The sequence below is a fragment of the Oryzias latipes genome, chromosome 16 (assembly GCF_002234675.1).
Source record: "Oryzias latipes chromosome 16, ASM223467v1".
Lineage (NCBI taxonomy): Eukaryota > Metazoa > Chordata > Actinopteri > Beloniformes > Adrianichthyidae > Oryzias > Oryzias latipes.
In genome coordinates, this window is record NC_019874.2 from 9325514 (window position 1) to 9346569 (window position 21056).

The 21056-nt window shown below is 41.0% G+C and overlaps 1 protein-coding gene and 1 long non-coding RNA gene across 7 annotated transcripts in view; one reads left to right on the top strand and one right to left on the bottom strand.

Moving 5' to 3' along the window:
* Positions 1–21056, top strand: part of grik2 (glutamate ionotropic receptor kainate type subunit 2) — a 254054-nt gene that overhangs the window by 220668 nt on the left and 12330 nt on the right. For 2 of the 5 annotated variants that reach the window (XM_020709977.2, XM_020709976.2), the window contains 2 exons: positions 8209–8459; positions 8668–8695. In XM_020709977.2, coding sequence (XP_020565636.1) covers positions 8209–8459; positions 8668–8695 — 279 coding nt within the window. Of the gene's footprint in view, positions 1–8208; positions 8460–8667; positions 9233–21056 lie in introns of all 5 variants that reach the window. The other 3 variants (XR_002291930.2, XR_002291929.2, XM_020709979.2) reach the window with 3 other exon arrangements.
* On the bottom strand, positions 9667–20768 carry LOC110016620. Of its 2 annotated transcripts, XR_002291933.1 has the most exons (3): positions 20382–20768; positions 20134–20286; positions 9667–11115 (listed from the first exon to the last, which is right to left on the bottom strand). It is a non-coding gene; the product is annotated as an uncharacterized LOC110016620 (long non-coding RNA). The 2 variants fall into 2 exon arrangements; XR_002291932.1 differs by having other exon boundaries at positions 20134–20768.

Sequence of the window (21056 nt, forward strand, 5' to 3'; positions counted from 1 at the left end):
GCAGGATCTCTGCAGCCAGATGAAGCCATCAGTATCCCTGCAGCTGTCCACTTCAATCCTTTCTTCCTCCACCAAAGACAAGATGTCTAAGTCTGTGCTACGCTTCCGTCTGAGGAGGAGCAGTTTTCAGCATTAGCAACGTTCTGTTGCTAATATAACAGACTATTTTCACTCCTCTTAGTTGTTTTCGGATTGAAACGAGACATTTCATTCAGAGGAAGGGACGAATGTAACACAATTTTCATTCCCCTTTGGTGTTTCTTGTGCGCATGACAGTCCCATGACGTAAGGTCACAAATGGACCTCTGGGTATGTGAATAATGATGGCAGAATAAAGTGGTCCTCTTCACCCAAATTTGTCTCTGAGCTCCTTATTTTACATATGAAACTTGGCTTTACTGACACCGAGCCACGGAAAACCCGGTACAGTAACAGTAATTTGGTTTTAAGTCGCCAAAAGGTTCAGAATTTCTCTGTTTTTAAAACCTATCCAGAAATCAAGCTTCTCAAAACGATCTTAATTTATGACTTTTTTTCTCGTATATTTAGGACTTAAAAGTGATAATTGTAAAGACTTTTTTTTTTGTAAACTGCCCGAAAACTCTGTTGTAAGAAAAAATGTAATTTAAGTAATACGGTTTCACCTTCACGGACTGCTTGAAATAAAATAAGCTGGACTTTAACACTGAACTAGTTCTGATATCATGTTCAAAATCACTGTCTGATTAAAACCCAGGTTTGATACAGACCATGGTCTATATCCTGCTTTTCTTAAGCCTTTAGAGTGATTTATATCCATAGATATGATTATACGTTCCTTTCCAACCCAGAAGTAAGATGACTCGATCTCTGACTCTGACGCCTTTCCCGGGGTCACAGGAGCTGCTTACACCATCACTTCCGTTGTTTTATCATTAAATCTTAAAAAGCTTTGGGGCATCCAGTCTTTGATTTCCTGTAAACCAGACAGAAGTGCTATGATGTAGCAACCTTTCTTAATTGGTAAATGTGTAGGACTATCGCCAGCAAAGCAGTTAAAGGTTTTTCCAAGATGAAGCTCCGTGGAAGGAAGTACAAAGAAAAGAACATTCATTCATCTTCTGCCGTTTTATCCCTTTCTGGGTCACGGGGCTGCCAGAGCCTATCCCAGCCACTTATGGGCTAAGGAAGGGGTCACCCTGGACAGTTCGCCAGTCTGTCCCAGGGCCACAATCAAACACCCATTGACACGCGATGAAAGGCACTGCTGCATTTTTAGGGCATCTGAACTTTGGAGTCGCTTCAACCGTTGCCGCGGCCTTCCAGTCAGGCGATAGAGCTCTGTACACAGCTGCCCGTGCTGACCTGAGGAAGGGGGTCAAAAAAGCTAAGACGGATCACAGGAGGACCACAGAGTCCTATCTGTCCAGCAACAACACGCGGGAGGTCCGGAAGGGTATACATCACCAACTACAGAGGCTGTCAAGTAACTACAGACCATCTGAGTGCAGCGCTAGCAGAGGAGCTGAACAACTTCTTCGCACGTTTTGAAGCTCCAAAACAACAGAACTCTGCCGCACCAGCCCCAGTCCCAACCCCAATCCCACCCAGCACCACTAGCTCCACCGCTCCAATCACACCACTAACTGTGACTGAGACCAAGAAAACCAAGGAAATCATCGTGGAACAACACCGACCCAGCTCCCTTCTACATCAACGGAGAGCGTGTGGAGAGGGTCCACACCTTCCGGTTTCTGGGAGTTGTATTTTCCAACAACATCTCATGGACAGAAAACATCACAGAGGTCATCAAGAGACTAGCAGAGACTCCACTTTCTGCTGGTCCTCAAAAAGCACAATCTGGACCCCAGCCTGCTGACAACCTTCTATCCTGCGTCGAATAAAAGCCTTCTGACGTACTGCATCACAACGTGGTATGGCAGCTGCACCATGGCGGACAGGGAGAGGCTGCAGAGGGAAGTCAAAGCAGCTCAGAGGATCATCGGCTCCCCCCACCCCTCATTGTCCCACATCTACTCCTCCTGCTGTCTTAGCAGAGCTGAGAAGGTCATAAAAGACAGTTCCCACCCTGGCAATAGACTCTTTGACCTGTTGCCCTCGGGAAGGCGCTACAGGTGCATAAGATCAAGGACAAACCGCCTTAAGAACAGTTTTTTCCCCAAAGCCATAACCATCCTGAACTCACACATGCACTGACACTGAACAAGCACACCCACACACCAATGTCTCTCTCTCTTTCTCCTCTCTCTCACTATGCGCATCTCATCATGTCAACACCATCTCATTATGTGCAATATAATCTCATTAAGTGCAATATATTTAGTGCAATATATCTCTACTATCATGGGCATAGCAGTTTTTATTTTTACCTACCTCTCTGTGGAAAGTAAAAACTACACAGGATTTTTTTTTATTGTACAATTTTGTACTTTTATAAATTGTACTTTTCTTTTTTGTGAAATTATTTTATTATTTTTGTAAAATTATTTTTCTCATGCATGTCTGCACTGAACAGTGAGCAGCTCTCATCTCACTGAATGCGCGTGTGATGCGAATTGTACATGTGTATAGTGACAATAAAGGCATTCTATTCTATTCTTGACAAGCATCATGCAGACAATTTCACACATCAAGATAGCAACTGTCACAAATCTGCTGCTCGAATCGCGTTTGGTGTGAACGCAGCATTGGTCTTTTCTATACATCTTTCTTTTTCCCTTTTTTCCTTTTTTCAATCAAATGATTTAAAGCAACGCGTGCATCAGGCACACATGCTTCTTCAGAAAAATTGAACAAAGTCTGCCATCCATCCAAGACTCAGGTTAAATATCATCCTTCTCTCCTCAAACACCCCCATCTGCAGAGGATGGATGATTTCGAGGGGCTCCCTTCAGATAAATGGCAAGATTGTCTTGGGAGACTGCGGGCACAAGCGAAGTGGCGGACTGCTGCTTTTGTGTATTCTACCGGCGAGACAGAAGCTCATCTTTGGTTCTGTTTAGCTGAGTGTGAAATCAGAGAAGGGAGACTAAATTTACTTGGCTAATTGCATTTCCTGACTGATCTGTCGTACTTAAGCCTTTTCTGTAGTTCATGAGTTGCTATATATGAGTATTTGCTTGCTTTGCCAAATTACTGCGTACTTCTGTGAAACTCAAACTTTGAACAGTCCTGAAGGAAGACTGAATAATGACTTTTGCCATTGTTGCAGCACAGTCATGTTTTGAATAAAAGACATAAACATCATCAGCCACTTGTGAAACATTGTGCCTCTGGTGTTTTAGTTGATGTTCCGACCATTTTATGAGTTTCATAATGAGAAGCCATTTTTTATGGATCAATTCCATTTGAAGAATGTGCAGCAGTGAGCAGAGTTAACGTTGCGCCTCTGCTTTTCCGGGACTTACTGATGCAGTGATCCATAGCTCAGCCTGTCATCAGCTCTGCAGGTCACTAAACCTGGTTCAGAAACACTGAATCCATGACTGTATGCATAGGGAATTTGGTGTTTGACGCTTGTCCATAAACTTCACGCCCCAGACTCATGTGGCAGGAGCTACCACCAAAAACTTTTAGCCAGATCGCTGCATGGAGTGGTGTCTGTGTGTAAATGAAGATTAGAGATCAGGTTTATTGATTTTGCACAGTTCTACAAAAGCATCTGTGATCACGTCTCCATGTCTGGGTTCATGACATCATTCCTCTCCGAGGACGGTGAGGCTCACCATCTACTACAAGAGCTGCGTTGGAAGGAGGGCACTTTCAGCGGTACTTCTGTCTCTCTGTGACCCAGTTTGATGACTTGCTGTCCTGCATTAGTCCGAGGAGGAAAAATAAGAATAGAATGAGAGAATCTTTTTTATTTTTATTGTCTCAATGCAAATGAGAAAAATATCACAAGCTTCAAGAGTGGAACAATCAGCTTCTCCTCTGATCATAGATTTTTTATGTTGATTTTGGACAAGACCCACTGATTGCATAATTGAACATGTCACATAACCAAAGCTGAGTTCCTGATTGGTTGACGCAATACGTCTTCTTCACCTGAGCTCAGATTTTTTTACTCTAAACATGCCGCCAAGATCGCGTCTGTACATTGGCCTAAAATTGGACGCCTCTGCTGCGCAAATCACATTCAATTCAATTCAGTTTTAGATATACAGCCCAATATAACAAAACAGTTGTCTTAACGGGCATCACTACTTGTACACAATTTAAAATCTGTTAAACTGAACTAGACAGACTCAACTAAACGGGGAATCCCTGCCTTTAGGCCCTCCTTCTCTGTAAGGAAAAACTCCTAAAAAACAGATTCCAGGAGAAAAAAGAAACCTCAGGCATGTCCACATGAAGTAGAGATCCTCTCCCAGGACAGGCAGGCGATGTAATCCAGTAATAAATCCTAGACATAACAAATGCATGGATGAGTTTTTTAGCATCACTTTTAGATCATATATTTCTGATCTTGGCTATTTTGAGCAGATGAAAAAATGCAGTTTTATAAGCCTGTGATATGTGAGCCTTATTTGAGAAATCTTGGTCAAATAAAAACCCTAAGTTTCTAACTGTGAAATTGGAGGCTACACTTATGCTATCCAGGGAGACTATCTGATCAGACAGAGCATCTCTGAGGTTTTGGGATTTAGTATAATGACCTCAGTTTTCTCTGTGTTTAGGACAAGGTAATTAATTGCCATCCATCTCTTGATGCTCTGATGCAGGCATTAAGTTTCTCTATATGGTCACTCTGGTCAGGTTTAATGGATACATACAACTGCGTGTCATCCGCATAACAGTGAAAATTAATGCTATGTTTCCTGATTATGTTTCTTGAGGGAATCATGTAGAGCATAAACAGGATGGGTCCTAAAACTGTGCCCTGTGGGACTCCGTAACTACCATGAGTACAATGAGAGGACTGTCCATATACATTAACAAACTGGTCCCATCAGATAAACAGGATTCAAACCACTGGAGGGCAAATCCTCTGATCCCTACGCCATGCTCTAATCTTTGGAGTAAAATGCTGTGGTTGATAGTGTCAAAGGCTGCACTGAGGTCTAACAGGACCTGAGTAGAGAATATTCCCTTTACTAAGGGCCATTAATAAGTCATTAGAGACTCTAACTAGTGCAGTTTCAGTGCTGTGGTGTGGTCTGAACCCTGACGGAAAATATTCAACGTAGCCATTGTCCTGTAGGTAGCGGTAAAGCTGCTTAACTACAACTCTTTCTAGGATTTTTCAATTAACCCTTGTGCTATCTTAGATGACCCCACCCTTACATTGACGTGTTCTCCCTACCATGACAAAGGTGGATAAAGGTGGAAAGATTCCATGTAATCCATGGACACCAGTGAAAATCACAAATCATTGAAGAACAAAGGTTCGGCGCACTGTCTAGTGGTTCTAGATGACCCAATGTTAAAGTGCCTAGGATAGCACAGGGGTTACAGGGGAGGTTTGATATTGGTCTATAGTTGGCCAAATTGCTAGGATCTAAACTGGGCTTTTTTTTAAGCAGTTAACAACTGTGTATTTAAAAAAACTGTGGCACATAACCTGTTTCCAGAGAGGTATTTATTATAGTTAATATGGATTCATTAATTAGGGGGAAGGATTCTTTAAAAAGTTCAGTGTGGATTGGGTCTAAGAGACAAGTTGAGGTTTTGGCTACTTGAGCCACAGCAGTGAAGCAGTCTAATGTAACAGAGGTTTCTATGGATGCCTTTACTTCTACTGCTTCAGCTTATTCTGGGCTGATAGTAGGAATAACTTGATTCAACTTACGTCTAATATTTGAGATTTTACCATCAAAGAATTTAAGGAAATCCTCAGAGCTGAGAGTAGCAGGAATATGTGGTTCTACTGAGCTCTGACTGTCTGTCTAGTATGGCTATCAAATTGAAAGGAAATCTTGGAATATTTCCATTCTCTGCTATCAAGGTTGAATAGTACTGGGTTCTAGCTCTATGTAGAGCTTTTTTTTTTATCATTTAAGGGGCTATGTTTCCAAGGATTAAGAGACTGCTCTAAACCAGAGCAGCGCCATTCTTTCTCTTGTTTACGGGTTATTTGTGTAACCCTTGTGCTATCCTAGGCACTTTATCATTGGGAGCTTGGTCATCTAGACCCACTAGACAGTGCTCTGAACCTTTTTCTTCAATGATTTGTGATCTTCACCGGTGTCTATGGATTACATGAAATCTTTCCACCTTTATCCACCTTTGTCATGGTAGGGAGAACACTTCAATGTAAGGGTGGGGTCATCTAAGATAGCACAAGGGTTAAGAGAACGTGTTTCAGCATTAAATCACGGTGCTACTCGGTTTTGTCTAACAAGCTTAGGTTTCAGGGGGGCAACAACATTGAGTGTTCTCCTAAGGGCTTGTGAGGCATCATTCACAAACTGTTCACTGGGACTGAAGCTATGAGAGCTGGTCCTAGAGTATTTGCTCAGCATGTTACTAAGTATTGGTTGACCTGTGAGTTTTAAACTCAGACACCGAACGGTCAGATAATATTCTTCTAATCTGTTTTTCATTCACTGGGGCAGTAGCACGTTCTAATGTAAACTGGAAGGTAATCAGAAAGTGATCTGAAATGATGGGGTTATGAGGAAGGACACTCAGCTGGCTAATCTCTATATCATGAGTTAAACAATGTCCAGGGTGTGCTTGTGACAGTGAGTGGGTTCATTTACTTTTTGTGTGAAACCAACATAATCTAATACAGCGCCACATGCATTTCCTAGACAGTCACTAGAGTCATCAAAATGAATATTCAAATCCTATCATTATAATTCTTATCAGAATCTAAAACAGTAGTCGATAGAAAGTCAGAAAACTCAGTTACACATTGTGAATACGGGCCGGGAATACGATAAATATTTTAAAATAAAACTGCATGTTGAGTCTTCCTGTTTGGGTGACTTATAGACAATATAAGTTATAATCATGTTTGACTTCAGTGCTAGGAAGGAGACTGTGATGTTACTGCCAAACCACCTCCTTTCCCTGAAATCCTGGTTTTCTGATTGTTCGGGCTGTGCTTCATTCAGTCTAACATAGTCATCCTGTTGTAGCCAAGTTTCTGTTAAGACTAGTAGACCAAGTTTGTTATCTTTAATTAACTCATTGACTAAGAGGGACTTAGAGGAAATGGATCTAATGTTTAATAACCATTAGAACCATTTAATGAAATCATAATTCTGCTTGTTGTTATTGAGAGTACCACTATCCATTACTTCAAGGTTTCTGTATCTCACTCCTTTCATTTGCCTTTCAGCACATAAGCTAAAGCTAGGAACTGTTTGACTTTCCCTGCATGGGTTTTGCACCAGCGCTAAAGGAGGCTCAGAGGAGAGTTTTAAATTGCTGCTCTGTGCCCGGGTGTCCTCTCTGGGTTGTCAGGTTGCACGACTAAGGTTAGCAGGAATGTTCCTATAGAGAAGAGCGGCTCCGTCCAAAGTGCGATGGATGCCATCTCTCCGCGTGAGACCGGGCTTCCTCCAAAACGCGCTACAATTATCCACAAAGCCAACGCCGTTTTCTGGCACCATCTAGCCAACCAGATTAACTGATGAAAAGCGGCTGTACATTTTGTCATTGACTACAAGGGGCTGTAAGCTAGTGGGAGAGAGTGTAAATAAAGGATTGATGGGATATTAGCGCAGGCTTGCGCTGGACCAACAGTTCTGCCCACAACTTAAAGGCGGTACTGTCAAATGTCAATGTTCACACAGGCCCACTCAAAATATACCTGTTGGTTTCAAAAGCCTTCACACTCATCAACACATTCACAATATACATACAAACCTGAAAATGTTTTTAGTTTTGGTTTGTGTTGTCTGCTGAATAAAAGATCTTACTTGCTGACTGTAATTGTGGAGAAATCTAGAGTCCTCAGAGCTTAAAGCATGTTTTTCTGCCCTCTACATCTGGTAGCTGTATGATGCACACACGAGGAAATGAAGGCATGCTGGAAGGGAATGTTTGTGTCCCTTTTCTTGAACCCCGATGAGGAAACTGTACTGTAAACTGACAGGAGGTTGGACTGATATGGAGGGAACGGATTTCTGAGCACAAAAAAAACTTATATATGAATATAATATAAGTTTATAAGCATATGAAAATACGTTCCCCTTTTCTAACTAGGAAGGACTGAGTCACAGTGATTGCTGATGCATATCTTGTGTTTTGGTCCATCAGGTTCACCCTACAGAGACAAGATCACCATCGCCATCCTGCAGCTCCAGGAAGAAGGGAAGCTCCATATGATGAAAGAAAAATGGTGGAGAGGCAACGGTTGTCCAGAGGAAGAGAGTAAGGAGGCCAATGCCCTTGGGGTGCAGAATATCGGCGGGATCTTCATCGTCCTGGCGGCCGGACTGGTCCTCTCTGTGTTTGTTGCTGTAGGAGAATTCCTCTATAAATCCAAGCAAAGCGCACAACTTGAAAAGGTAAAAAAGTTGTTTAACATTTCTGTCATTGTCAGTATAGAAACCACAATATCTTATCATATCGATAAATCTATTGAAAACAGACAACAGAAATGTTTTAGGCGTTCCGGTTAGTAATTTTCTTAGTTCTTTCATCTCATTGCGGAATTACATTGCCACAGACCTAATAGTAAGATACAGACTGGTTTCTTTGCATTTATTCGTTTAGGCCCAATGGCGCCAGCGAGATAAGAAACGTGAGGAATTCTGCTGTCACCACGGAGCCAAGCTAGACTTTAACCATCATCTCAAATGACCTCAAGACAAACTTCAGACACCTTTTAGAACCAACATTATCTTCTCCTCTTTTTTTATTTTGACCCACAATTTCCTTTTTATTTTGACTGACAACATCTGAATTTGAGCTCCATCTTGGAGCTACTACACTCTAGGATCACATGAACACAAAAGGCAGAGGCTTGCTGCACTGCATGACCCATATCTTCAACAGCCGCCCCCACAGCACTCACTCTGCTTGTCCTGGTTTCCATCCTGCAAACATCCATACTGCTTCTACTCTAACAGCTGCAAATGTTCATTTCTGCATCTCCAAGGCTCTCACTCCTTCAGTTCAGCAACCGAACGCCACAAGAAATGTAGGCAAACACTTACGGATTTAAACAAGCAGCACTGGAAGGTACGGCCCAGTCTATAACCTGAACAAGAGCAGCCATTTATCTGTAACTCGGAGGAAACAACCATGTCCAACTCAAATCACGCAAGGATCCACAGATGTAAAATCATTTTTCTAAATATTTGTTAATCCTAAAAAATCTTGACTGTTTTTTTCCAATGTGTGAACAATGTGTATGTACATTTTGTAGCTAAAATAATGTGTTCTCTGTCATTTAAAAAAGTTTATTCTAATAAAAAAGACATACTAATGACCACAGAAGACAGGTCCACCGGATAAAACAGTCCACCAGTCTAGCGTCAGAACAAGTCTTCCAGAGTATCAGGCTGTCAAAAGTGATCAGAGATGGTTTGTCTTAAATCTTTTTAATATATAATAAATTAATTAAAGGTCACAAATAAATGACATGAGCACAAAATAATTGATGCATTTTAGGTACTGTTGAGAGAAAGTGTTTCAAAGAGTCCTTAAAAATAATTTTATTGTTTTTCCTCCATAGTGTCCGCTCCTCTGAGTCCCTTTTTTTTTTTCTTGTGCGCTAAAGTTCAACCTGGTCATTTGTGTCATTTTTGGCAAATATCATGACTAACCAAAGGCTTCTGACCCACATGTACAAACAATAAACACAAAAGCAGTAAACACCCCCGCCCCCCAACGTTAGCTCATGCAGCAGACAGTAAGAGATTCAAGATTCATTTGTTTTGTCATTGTCAGTTAAAACAACGAAAATGCGTTTGGAGCATCAACAACAGACACTCAGTTCAATTTACCAAATAAATACCCAATAAATAAATAACTAACCAATGTGCAGCATCAGTACAAAAAGGAACACAACAAGGACTAAACAAAAAATTAAATAAAAAAAGACATTCAGTGTACACAGATGTTAAGTCAATAGCAGCTTGATGTTGATGTGCAGTAATGCAAAGTCCAGTTCACAGTGTGCTCAGGTGAGACGGTTGGAGAGGGGTGGGGGGCGGTTAGTGGGCGGGACTGTTCAGCAGCCGCACAGCCTGTGGATAAAGGCTGTTATTCTGTCTGGTTGTTCTGGCCTTGGTGGGCCTGTACCTCCTTCCTGAGGAGCAGCAGGTGGAAGAGGTGGTGGGCTGGATGGTGCTGGTCACGCAGGATGTTGTGGACTCTCTTTAGACAGCGGGTGGTGTAGAGGCCGCTCATCTCTGGGAGAGTGGTCCCGATGATTTTCCCCGCTGTTTTCACCACCCGTTGGAGTCTCTGCTGGTCAGCCTTTTATGCAGCTGTAAAACCACACTAGGAAACCAAATTTCAGAACACTGCTGATGGCACAGTTGTAAAAGTTCCCCATCAGCTGCCTGAACATTTTAGCAGTCTTTAGTTTCCTCAGGCGTTGTTGGGCCTTACCCACCACTGAGACAGTGTGTGGATCCCAGGATGGATCCTCTGTGATAGTGACCCCCAGAAATTTAAAACTGGTCACCCTCTCCACCATCTCTGTGCCAATGGAAAGTGGCTGATTGTTAAAAACAATCTTTGAAAGTCAATAATTCCCTTGGTAATTTCCTTGGTCTTTTTGATGTTTAAGATCAGGTCATTATTGTTGCACCATGACGCCAGGTGTTGCACTTCTTTCCTGTAGTCCGTTTCATTATTGTGGTTGATAAGTCCAAGCACTGTAGTGTCGTCAGCAAATTTAACAATGAGGTTGAATGAAGATGATGAGCAGCAGTCGTGAGTGAACAGAGAGTAGAATAGAGGGCTCAGCACACACCCTTAGGGGGGGGGCCTGTATTGATTGATACAGTGGATGAAGTGTACTTTCCCAATCTAACACTCTGTTTGCGGTTGGTTAAAAAATCTGTGATCCAATTGCACAGTGCGGTGTTAAGTCCGAGATGGTGCAGCTTGGCTTGAAGCTTGAATGGCTGAATAACTTTGAACGCCAAACTGTAGTCCACAAAAAGAAGCCATGCCTAGGTGTTCTTATGCTCCAGATGCTCCAGTAACCTATAGAGCACAGTAAAGCGTTCTGGTGAAACAAACACAAAGTAAATTACGACGTTTATCTCCACATGTCCCTCAAAAGAGCATCAAGCCCAAGAAAGGTCAACGAGAAACCTGAGAACCAAGTTTTTCATCTAAATCTCTCCAAATAAGAACATGTTAAAAGTAGCTGGTATGAAAATGAACAGCAGCAGAATTTTACCATAAGAGGCCTTTAGATGAGTCAGCTCTTTGTCATATTCACAGAACATGACTGCATTAGTCTCTGTGAGTGTTCTTTACAGCTTCTATCAGGCTGAACTCAGCTCAAGAAAGAACATAGACAAGGAGTCTGCAACCCAAGGCTCCAGAGCCGCATGTGCTCCATCACAGCTCTCTGGTTTAAGAAAAGGAATAAAGTGTTTCACTTTAAAAAATAAAGTTAAAAGTAAGCAAGTATTAAAGTAAAGTAGCTGAAACTGTATTCCGCTCATTCACAAACAGCTGAAGGACAGAGCACATCTCTCCACCTGGCTATGGTAGCTTTAATTCTCCAACAATACATTTGTCCTTCATAGTTTATCAAAGTCGTACTAAAACATGATTTTGACGACCGTGTTTCACAGAAAATCAATCTCAGGTCAGCGAGAACATCCAGAATTTATATTTAAGGCAGATTTTCTATTTTTGAACTTTCAGTTATAGAGGAAGGGGTCACTGGATTAGCTCTGGTTTAATTTTGATTTATTAGATTTATGAATTTCTGGTTATGAGGAAATCTACTGAAATCACAGGGCTAAGAAATGAAATGAAGTGATTGATTTTACAATTTGTGACTCAATTCCTCCTTTGTTTAACCCTTGGGGTATCCTATGACCCCACCCTTACATTGACGTGTTATTCTTACCATGACAAAGGTGGATAAAGGTGGAAAGATTTCATGTAATCCATGGACACCAGTGAAGATCACAAATCATTGAAGAAAAAAGGTTCAGAGCACTGTCTAGTGGGTCTAGATGACCCAACTCCCAATGTTAAATTGCCTAGGATAGCACAAGGGTTACCCTGCTGACTGCAGAATGACAACAGTGTCACATAGTTAGAGGCCCTCAAGAGTTGTTCTAGATACAAATTTACTCTGTCCTTAAAACATGTAGGGCAGTGAGACTCAGCCTCTGCTACATAAAAGTCTCCAATTTTATGAGCAAAATAGTTGATTCGTGAAAACGACATGATTATCCCTTGTGCTATCCTAGGCACTTTAACATTGGGAGTTGGGTCATCTAGACCCACTAGACAGTGCTCTGAACCTTTTTTCTTCAATGATTTGTGATCTTCACTGGTGTCCATGGATTACATGAAATCTTTCCACCTTTATCCAACTTTGTCATGGTAGAAATAACACGTCAAAGTAAGGGTGGGGTCATCTAAGATAGCACAAGGGTTATGTGTACACATTTAACCTCTTCAAGTGATTAGCCCAGGCAGGGTATTCTGTACCGTCCACCAGACCACACAAGGAAGGACAACAAAGCAGACTCACATTCACATCTACCAAACAATTTTCACCCATTTAGCATGTTTTTGAATGAAAGTACTTTCAGAAAACCCAGAGGAGAACATGCAAACGGCCGTCTTACTTCAAGTCAGAGGTGCTGACTACTACCCCACCAGACAGGATCAACCAATCAACTGTTTTCTCCTGTCAGTAGCCAACTGGCATGTCTCCTCTCTGAAGTTGATCACATTTCAACCTGGAGCACTTATTATTTCAAACAGTAGGCAGTTTTTAACAGGAAAACATGTCTTTCAGTCTGCCAGGTCATCCCTTGGAACACACCATTGAGACTGTTGAAAACTGAAAAGACATAGTCAAACCGGTTGCCGTCCAGAGTTAGTTACAGTTTATTTTGTGATGTGTGCGAAATACTGGGAATTATGACCATGTCACACAGCCACTACGTACATTTTGTGCAATGGCCATGTTTTAAATTTTGGCATTTCGTGATACATACATGATCTATGTAATTCATGAGCTTTTCTTGCGTTAGTCATTCGTCAATGTCCGCAGATGTCGATCAAAGGCTTCTGCTGATAGGTTTTTACGTGAATTTGGCTTGGAGCTTGTTCAAAATTTGTCGTTGGTTGGCCGTTTATGCGTATTTTTACGTAGTTTATATGCAATTATTGCCTTAACCTTGTGCAATTGTTCAGGATTTTTGTGTCTTTCCACGACCGTTCCATATATGTCTAATGGACTTTTTACACTTGTACCACTGATGTATAACTTTTCTATCGTGTATAGGGCGCACACATCACGTTAAAACTATGTAATAGACGCACAAATCACTAACGAACTACACATAAACAGCACAATAGTCACGTACGGTTCGTGTTCTACGTTGGTTTACATCTTCTTTGAGTGGTTTATCCGTACTTATACCATGGTTTTAACGTGGGTCATTCGTAAATCATCTGTGAAAATTTTATATAAAGAAAACTACTTTTCTCACTTTTTCCATTTATATTCACATAGGAACAATTTTCATCCGTGCAATTTGTGCTAAATGCACGTATAGGCTGTGTGACACGTCCTTCTGGAAGAGAAAGCTTTGTGAAAGCTTTAAAATGAGAAAGAGATCTTAGTTAGATTTAGCACATTAAATCTTAAACTAGGCATCTTTTATTCCCACTTAGTCCTGTAAAGGGTCATGGACGTTGGTGGCGTGTATCCCAGCAGCTGTTGCGCAAAGGAAGGGTCACCCTGTGTCACAGTGGGGAAAGGGAGGGAGTACCCAGGTGCAGAGAGGAGGAGAGGCAGGAGGTTGCAGGGGAACGGGGCTTTAATAATAACAAAACTACAAAAACAAAAACCACTGCATACGGCAGGCTAGGAAACTCGAAATACATTACACTCGAAACTGGGGAACAATACAATATGGACCAGCACAGGAGGAAGGGAAAGACAGGACTTAAATACATACAAGGCAACAAGACACAGGTGGAAACACTCAGGACTGATGGGGCAAGGTCAAACTCGAAACAACAACGGAACAGGAAATACTACAAAATAAAACAGGAAGTGAAACTCAAAACATCACAGAACAAAAGGAAACAAACCACAAGGGCAAAGAAACAGAAACCGTAACACCCTGCCCACCTATGGAGCCTAATTTTAATTACCAGCCAACCTGCGAAGGATGTTTTTGGATTTTGGGAATAGACCAGAGGGCCTAGACATGCTTGGAAAGAACATGCTGGGATTCAAACCTGAATCTTTTCGCCTAAGCCGACATTGCTGATCATCAGACCACCTGGTCTGATGATTAGCAATCGGACCACCACCCAATTGTTTTATTCATGAGACAAAATGCAGAGCCTGGCACTTCAACCCCACCATCCACCCTGTGGTCGGTTCATCGTAGTATTCCTAATTCCTAATTAGTATTCATCGTACAGCTCTGTGTGTAAGGGTCCTTCACAACCCAAGTCAGGCTGAGCTCTGAGGGAAAAGGCCGTGTCACACAGCCACTACGTACATTTTGCTCATTTTGCACGGATGAAAATTGGTCATATGTGGATATACACGGAAGAATTGAGAAAAGTTGTGGTCCGTGCCTGAAAGTTTCACAGATGCATCACGGATGAAGATGTTAAAACCACGGAAAAATTAAGAAATAAACCATGCAAAGAACCTGTAAATCAACGTAAAACGTGAACCGTGTGTCATTATTGTGCTTGTGATATGAGCGCTGTACACACGATCTAAAAGTTATACATCAGTGGTATATGCAAGAAAAGTCCATTACACACACGTGGAACGGTCGTGGACAGCCACAAATTTGTGTGTGGGTCTCACAAAAATCACGCACAATTGCGTTAGATTTCCATAATAATTGCATGTAAACTACGTTAAATATGCATAAACTGTGTAATTCTGAACCAAGCAAAAATTTCGAATAGCTGAAAACCGAATTCACGGAAAGACGGACGAAAGAAAGACGGACATCTATGCACATCGACAAATGACGAACGAAAGAAACACTTGTGAATTACGTATATCACGCGAGGATCACGAAAGACCATAATTTCATACATGGACTGAGTGCAAAAAGCTGTGTGACACCGTCTTGAAGATTATATCAGAACCTGGACCCTTTGTCTTTTATCGTAGTTATAAAGATTCGGTTAATATTTATTCCTCAAGCATCACAGGGTGGTATAAAACTGTTTGTACCCCCATGTTCAGAAACAGACCTATTGTGCCTGCACAGAAACTTTCCTAAATATACTGGAAAAAAAATCCAATTCATGACAATATGAGTAGCACTGAGCAAAATGAAGTAATAGAATAACATATAAACATAATGTAGTTAACTCCCCAAGAAATACAAAAAAGTTCATCTGTTTGGTTCACAGTAAAATAACGTATATATGTAAGTAATATCAATGATGGTTATTGTACAGCATTATAATCAATATAAACTGAGTTTTTTGTCACTGCAGCAGAATGTCAAACTTATTGTGACTTTTTTTTTGAAGAAATCAACATTTTTACATGAGTGCAAAACTTTTGGTCTGTAAACCTTTTTTCCACATGTTCAAATCCTTTTTTGCAGGCACAAATTGTTTATACACAATAACAAATTAGTAAATCTGAAGTTGCTCAGATGTTTTAGTCTAAATGTTTTTTGACTAAAACTCGAGATGTTTTTTTTTTTTAGATTTCAAATGTGTCCACTTTGTTTCTTCTTCTGTGTTAAAGTTCCAGATTCTGTGGGGGGTCCAAGTCAGCAATAGGTGACTGCACTTTAGACCTAACTTTAAGCCTTCGTCCCCCCAAACACTGAACAAAGGCAAAGCAAAGTGGACTGAGGTTTTGCTAAAAGACAGAGAAGCACCAAATTCACATCTTGTCTTAAACTGCCACATAATCAATGCAAGAAACTGCAAACCAAGAAATAAACAAAATCGTTAAAACTCAGTTCACTCTAGACAGTTCTCATATTTAAGTGACTAAGGGCGTTACACCGACAAAGATATTCAAATTATAACCACAATTTGCTTTACAAAATGAATGATTAAAATGTGTTTAAATATTGAATTTGGAAACTTTTTAGAGCTTCAACTACTTTAAAAAGTATTTATTGTTTTATTCATCATCTCTGTATATTCGCATTACATCCTCCCTAAGGATGTAATGTAACTCCCTCTGTGAAATGGGAAGTTCTCTTACTTCTGGAAGGTTCTGCATTACATTTTTGTCAGCACTCTGACTAACAACAATCATTATTTAAGGTGAAGTTGTATGTGACTTTTTTCTTTTTTGTATTTCCTATGTGGGGGCCATATGCCAATGATAATGTTGGAGTTGGAGTCTTTTCATTTTGAGTTTTCCAGATCACTTAAGTCATTTTTAAACAAACTGTAGCAGGACCAGAGGAGGTCCTTGTTACAGGACAGTTTTTCTTAGGGAATCCAGAGACATTACAGCTGTTTTATCTGGATTAATAGGATCCCAAATTGATTTCTCAGAGATGATAAATCAAGTTTCTGTCATCTTCCATGTACATTGGAAGGGGTTTTTCCTCTTTTGTCAGACAAAATAAAGGGTAGAGATGTCTTTTAACCCTTGTGCTATCTTAGATGACCGCAACCTAGCATTGACGTGTTCTCCCTACCATGACAAAGGTGGATAAAGGTGGAAAGATTTCATGTAATCCATGGATACCAGTGAAGATCACAAATCATTGGAGAAAAAAAGGTTCAGAGCACTGTCTAGTGGGTTTAGATGACCCAACTCCCAATGTTAAAGTGCCTAGGATAGCACAAGGGATAAGTAGTATTTTGGTTGTGGTCATTGGAGCATGACTGTAGGCCAGTGGCATAAATACACTAAATTACCTAAAGGATTGGCTCACCCATTCAAATGATCAGAATCAGGTGTCCTAGTCACTTGGTCTGACCACAGGTTTATATAATCCAGCACTCAGACATGCAGACTGTTTTCACAAACATATGTGAAACAATGGAGCGCTCTCAGGAGCGCAGTGAATTCCTGCGTGGAAATGTCATAGGATGTCATCTGTGCAGCAAATCCAGTGGTGTAATTTCCTCACTCCTAAATGTTCCACAGCCAACTGTCAGCTCTTTCAAAACAAAATGGAAGACTTTGGGAACAACAGCAACTCATTCACCAAGTGGTAGACTACGTAAAATGATGGAGAGGGGTCAGCGGATGCTTAAGTGCAAAGAGGTCACTGACTTTCTACAGTCAATTGCTACAGAGCTCCAAATTTCACAAGACCTTAAGATTAGCTCAACTACAGCACACAGAGAGCTTCATGGAATTAGTTTTAATGGCTGAGCAGCTGCATCCAAGCCACACATCACCAAGTGCAATGCAAAGCGTCGGATGCAGTGGTGGAAAGCTCGCCGCCACTGGACTCTAGAGCAGTGGAGACGCCTTCTCTGGAGTGATATATCATCTGGAAATCTGATAGACAAGTCTGGGTTTGGAGGTTGCCAGGAGAACGGTACATTTTGGACTTCCATGTGCCGAGTGTGAAATTTGGTGGAGGAGGAATTATGGTGTGGGGTTGTTTTTCAGGACTTGGGCTTGACCCTTTAGTTCCAGTGAAAGGAACTCCAAATGCTTCAGGATACCAAAACATTTTTGACAGTTCCATGCTCCCAACCTTGTGGGAACAGTTTGGATCAGCCCCTTCCTCTTCCAATCAGACTGTGCACCAGAGCACAAAGCAAGGTCCATAAAGACATGGATGACAGAGTCTGGTGTGGATGAACTTGACTGGTCTGCACAGAGTCCTGACCTGAACCCAGTAGAACACCTTTGGGATGAATCAGAGCAGAGACTGGGAGCCAGGCCTTCTCCACCAACATCAGTGTGTGACCTCAACAATGCGCTTTTGGAAGAATGGTCTAAAATTCCTATGAAGAAACTCCTCAACCTAATGGACAGCCATCCCAGAGGAGCTGAAGCTTTCATAGCTACATAAGGTGAACCGACATCATTTTGAAGTCTGTAGGTCAGGAATAAGATAACACTTCAGTTTATATGTTAGTCAAGGCAGGTGAGCGAATACTGTTGGTGATATAGTGCATATCATGGTATTTATGGTACTAGACTAATTTGTCTGACCAAAAGAAGAAAACACAAAAAAATACAGCTACTCAGAAAAAAAATTTCTTTCTGGACTCGAACCATCCTTATATATGGAAACAGCCACTTCACCAAATACTCATGGAGCATATCAGAAACACAATAGCTCAAAATAAAAAAAGCTAGGCAGCCTTGGTGGGTGGTGGCCAGGTCCTGGAAAGAGCTAGGTTGAATCTTTTCCCATCAGTGTGTGGGACTCGAGGTAGCAAAAGTTTGTCTCTTTTCTTCTGGGGCATTCATCTGCCAAAACTATTTGAGAAATAGACCGGACCAGCAGGATTTCCAAACCAAAGAATCCAAAATTACCTGCTGTCCTTTTCCCCCACAACCAAAAAGTCTGTTAATGTTTCCAAAAAACATGTAAAGGTTCAAACATGAAGAGTAGAATCACTTTTTAAAGTTAATCATGTTTTAAAGTTCATGACAGAATCAACCAGTAGAAAGAATGGATGATGAATGGATGATGATGCAGGAAGGATGAGGATTTCCCTAGATGTAGTGAGAAAATGAGAGCTGTGATATTAAAACAAGATTTGTGTCACTAAAATGAGAAACAAAAACAATCTAAACTGCAAACATAATGTACAGTTTTGAAAAATATATCCTTTAAAGTTGCAAAATTGAAAAGTTTTCAAATTTGCTTTCAAAATCTATGTCTTTGTTAAAAAATACATGTTTGCATTGGTGACCTTCATGAACCTGGTTTATATGGTGTCATTTCACAGATTTCAGATTCATCTTTGTGTTCTCCGCTTGGAGCCAATCCCAGAGCAGTCAGCATGAAGCCTCTTGTCTGTGATTGGCTCGTTTGGTGGCACATTTTTAACGCTGAACTCAGCATTGAGAATATAGACAGAAAGCCAGAATGGAAGAAGTGCATCCGAAAACAGAAATGACACGATCTTCAGCAGATTTATGAAGATCAGAAATGTATTTTGTGACCGACAAAAGAGATTTTGAAAGCAAATCTTCAATGTTTTCATTTATGGTTTAGAAAGTAATGTTTTTAAACTTTGCTTTTGATTACAGTTTACAAGGTCGTGTGAATTTTGCCTTCATTTTAGTGGCACAAACGTGACTTCATACTGTGAGACCAGCTAAAACTTAGACAGAAGCAGGACCTGAGAGGAGCAGACCTCAACCTCACTCAGGTGCTGTGCTGCAGAGCTATGACAATGTAAAAAAAATATGACCAAGTTTTTAACAAAAATCTGGTGAACTAATGGCAAACACAGCAATAATGTTCTGTGTGTCTTCGGTGTCTTGTGCTCTTGTGCAAACTAGCAAGGTATAAAAAAGTGACATTCTCAGCTTCTCTTCCACATCATTGTCCCTCTGTTCCTCCTGTCACTCCTATTCCTCTGTGGGGTTTTTTCCTCTCTGCACCAGCTGTGAAGGCTGCACAATAACTTGGCTTTCAGGGTGAAAGTACCACCAGCTGTTTGTGAAAATCAACACAGAACACACGCCTACCACCTTGCATGTGCATGTACACAGACAGAAAACATCTTCAGATCAACTTCAGCATCTCGGCTTCTTTTGTTTATTTCATTTTTCAGAAAATAGACATTTAATTCAAAAATGTCCTTTAACTACTAACATGATTAGCTATGAACGTTGGCGTTCGGGAAGAAGTCATTGTTGGCACTGACTTTTAAATATCAGGGGTGCCCATTTAAACAGACAACACAAGTGTACCAAAGCTAATATTTGAAGAAGGTAATTACATTTAAAATTAAAAAATTAAAACTATTCTTGCTATCTCACTCACTCTAGATGGAAATTAGACACAGACAAGAGGAATTTTTAGCTTTTGACAACAACCTTTTTTTTTAATCGATAAATTAAATCTACAATACCTGCAATTTTTTTAGAAGACATGGCTTCTGCTTCACAATTTCTTAAATGCTGTCTTGAGCTCCTCCAAGCATTCTTGAACCTCTGTAATCCTGTGACCCTGAGCAGCCATCATCAATCCCAGCCCAGCCGGCACCCCAGATCCCAGTGGCTCCCTTCAGTGTCAGCAGAAAAGGTCAACACTGTAATCATAACTGCAAAGGTGTTGGAGCAAAAAATTTGTAAAGACAGATAAATAAATAGTGCTTACTGTAGCCATGATGAAGTTGGTGTTAAAATTCTCTAAAGACCCGCTCCGATGGAAATGGTTTTTTTACATGTTCTCGTAACATTTTTCTCCCAAAAGAGGACATATCCATCCATCGATCCATCTATCCATTTCCTTAACCCGCAGTATCCCTTTCGAGGTCACAGGGGCGCCACAGCATTACCTGTCTACTGTTGGGCAAAGGAAGGCGGGGTACACCCTGGACAGGCCAGAGGCGCTAACCACTGCCCCACTGTGGCTGCATCAGTAGTTTACCATCACCAAGTTTGAATGGGGAGGGAATAAATAATTGCTACACATTGTAAAGCGCTTTGGGCGTCTGGAAAAGCACAGAAAAATACAACCATTACTATTATTATTATAATACAAGCTACTACATCACCAAAGTCTCCCTGCTCTGCTCCATTCTGATGCATTCACTTACAGAAATAGATCCACGTCTTTATTTTCTTCATCTGAATTGGAATCTGGATCTAAAATTTACGGCTGGATAGCTCTGATGTTCGCCATTTTTGTTGCAGCAGTAATGTCAGGTATTGCAGGGCTGTAAGCTAGCAGGAGAGAGTGTACAAAGAGATGATGGGAAGTAGGGGAGGGTTTTCACTGTTACACCACTCCTGCCCACAACTCAGAGACGAATTTCTAATGAACTCCTGC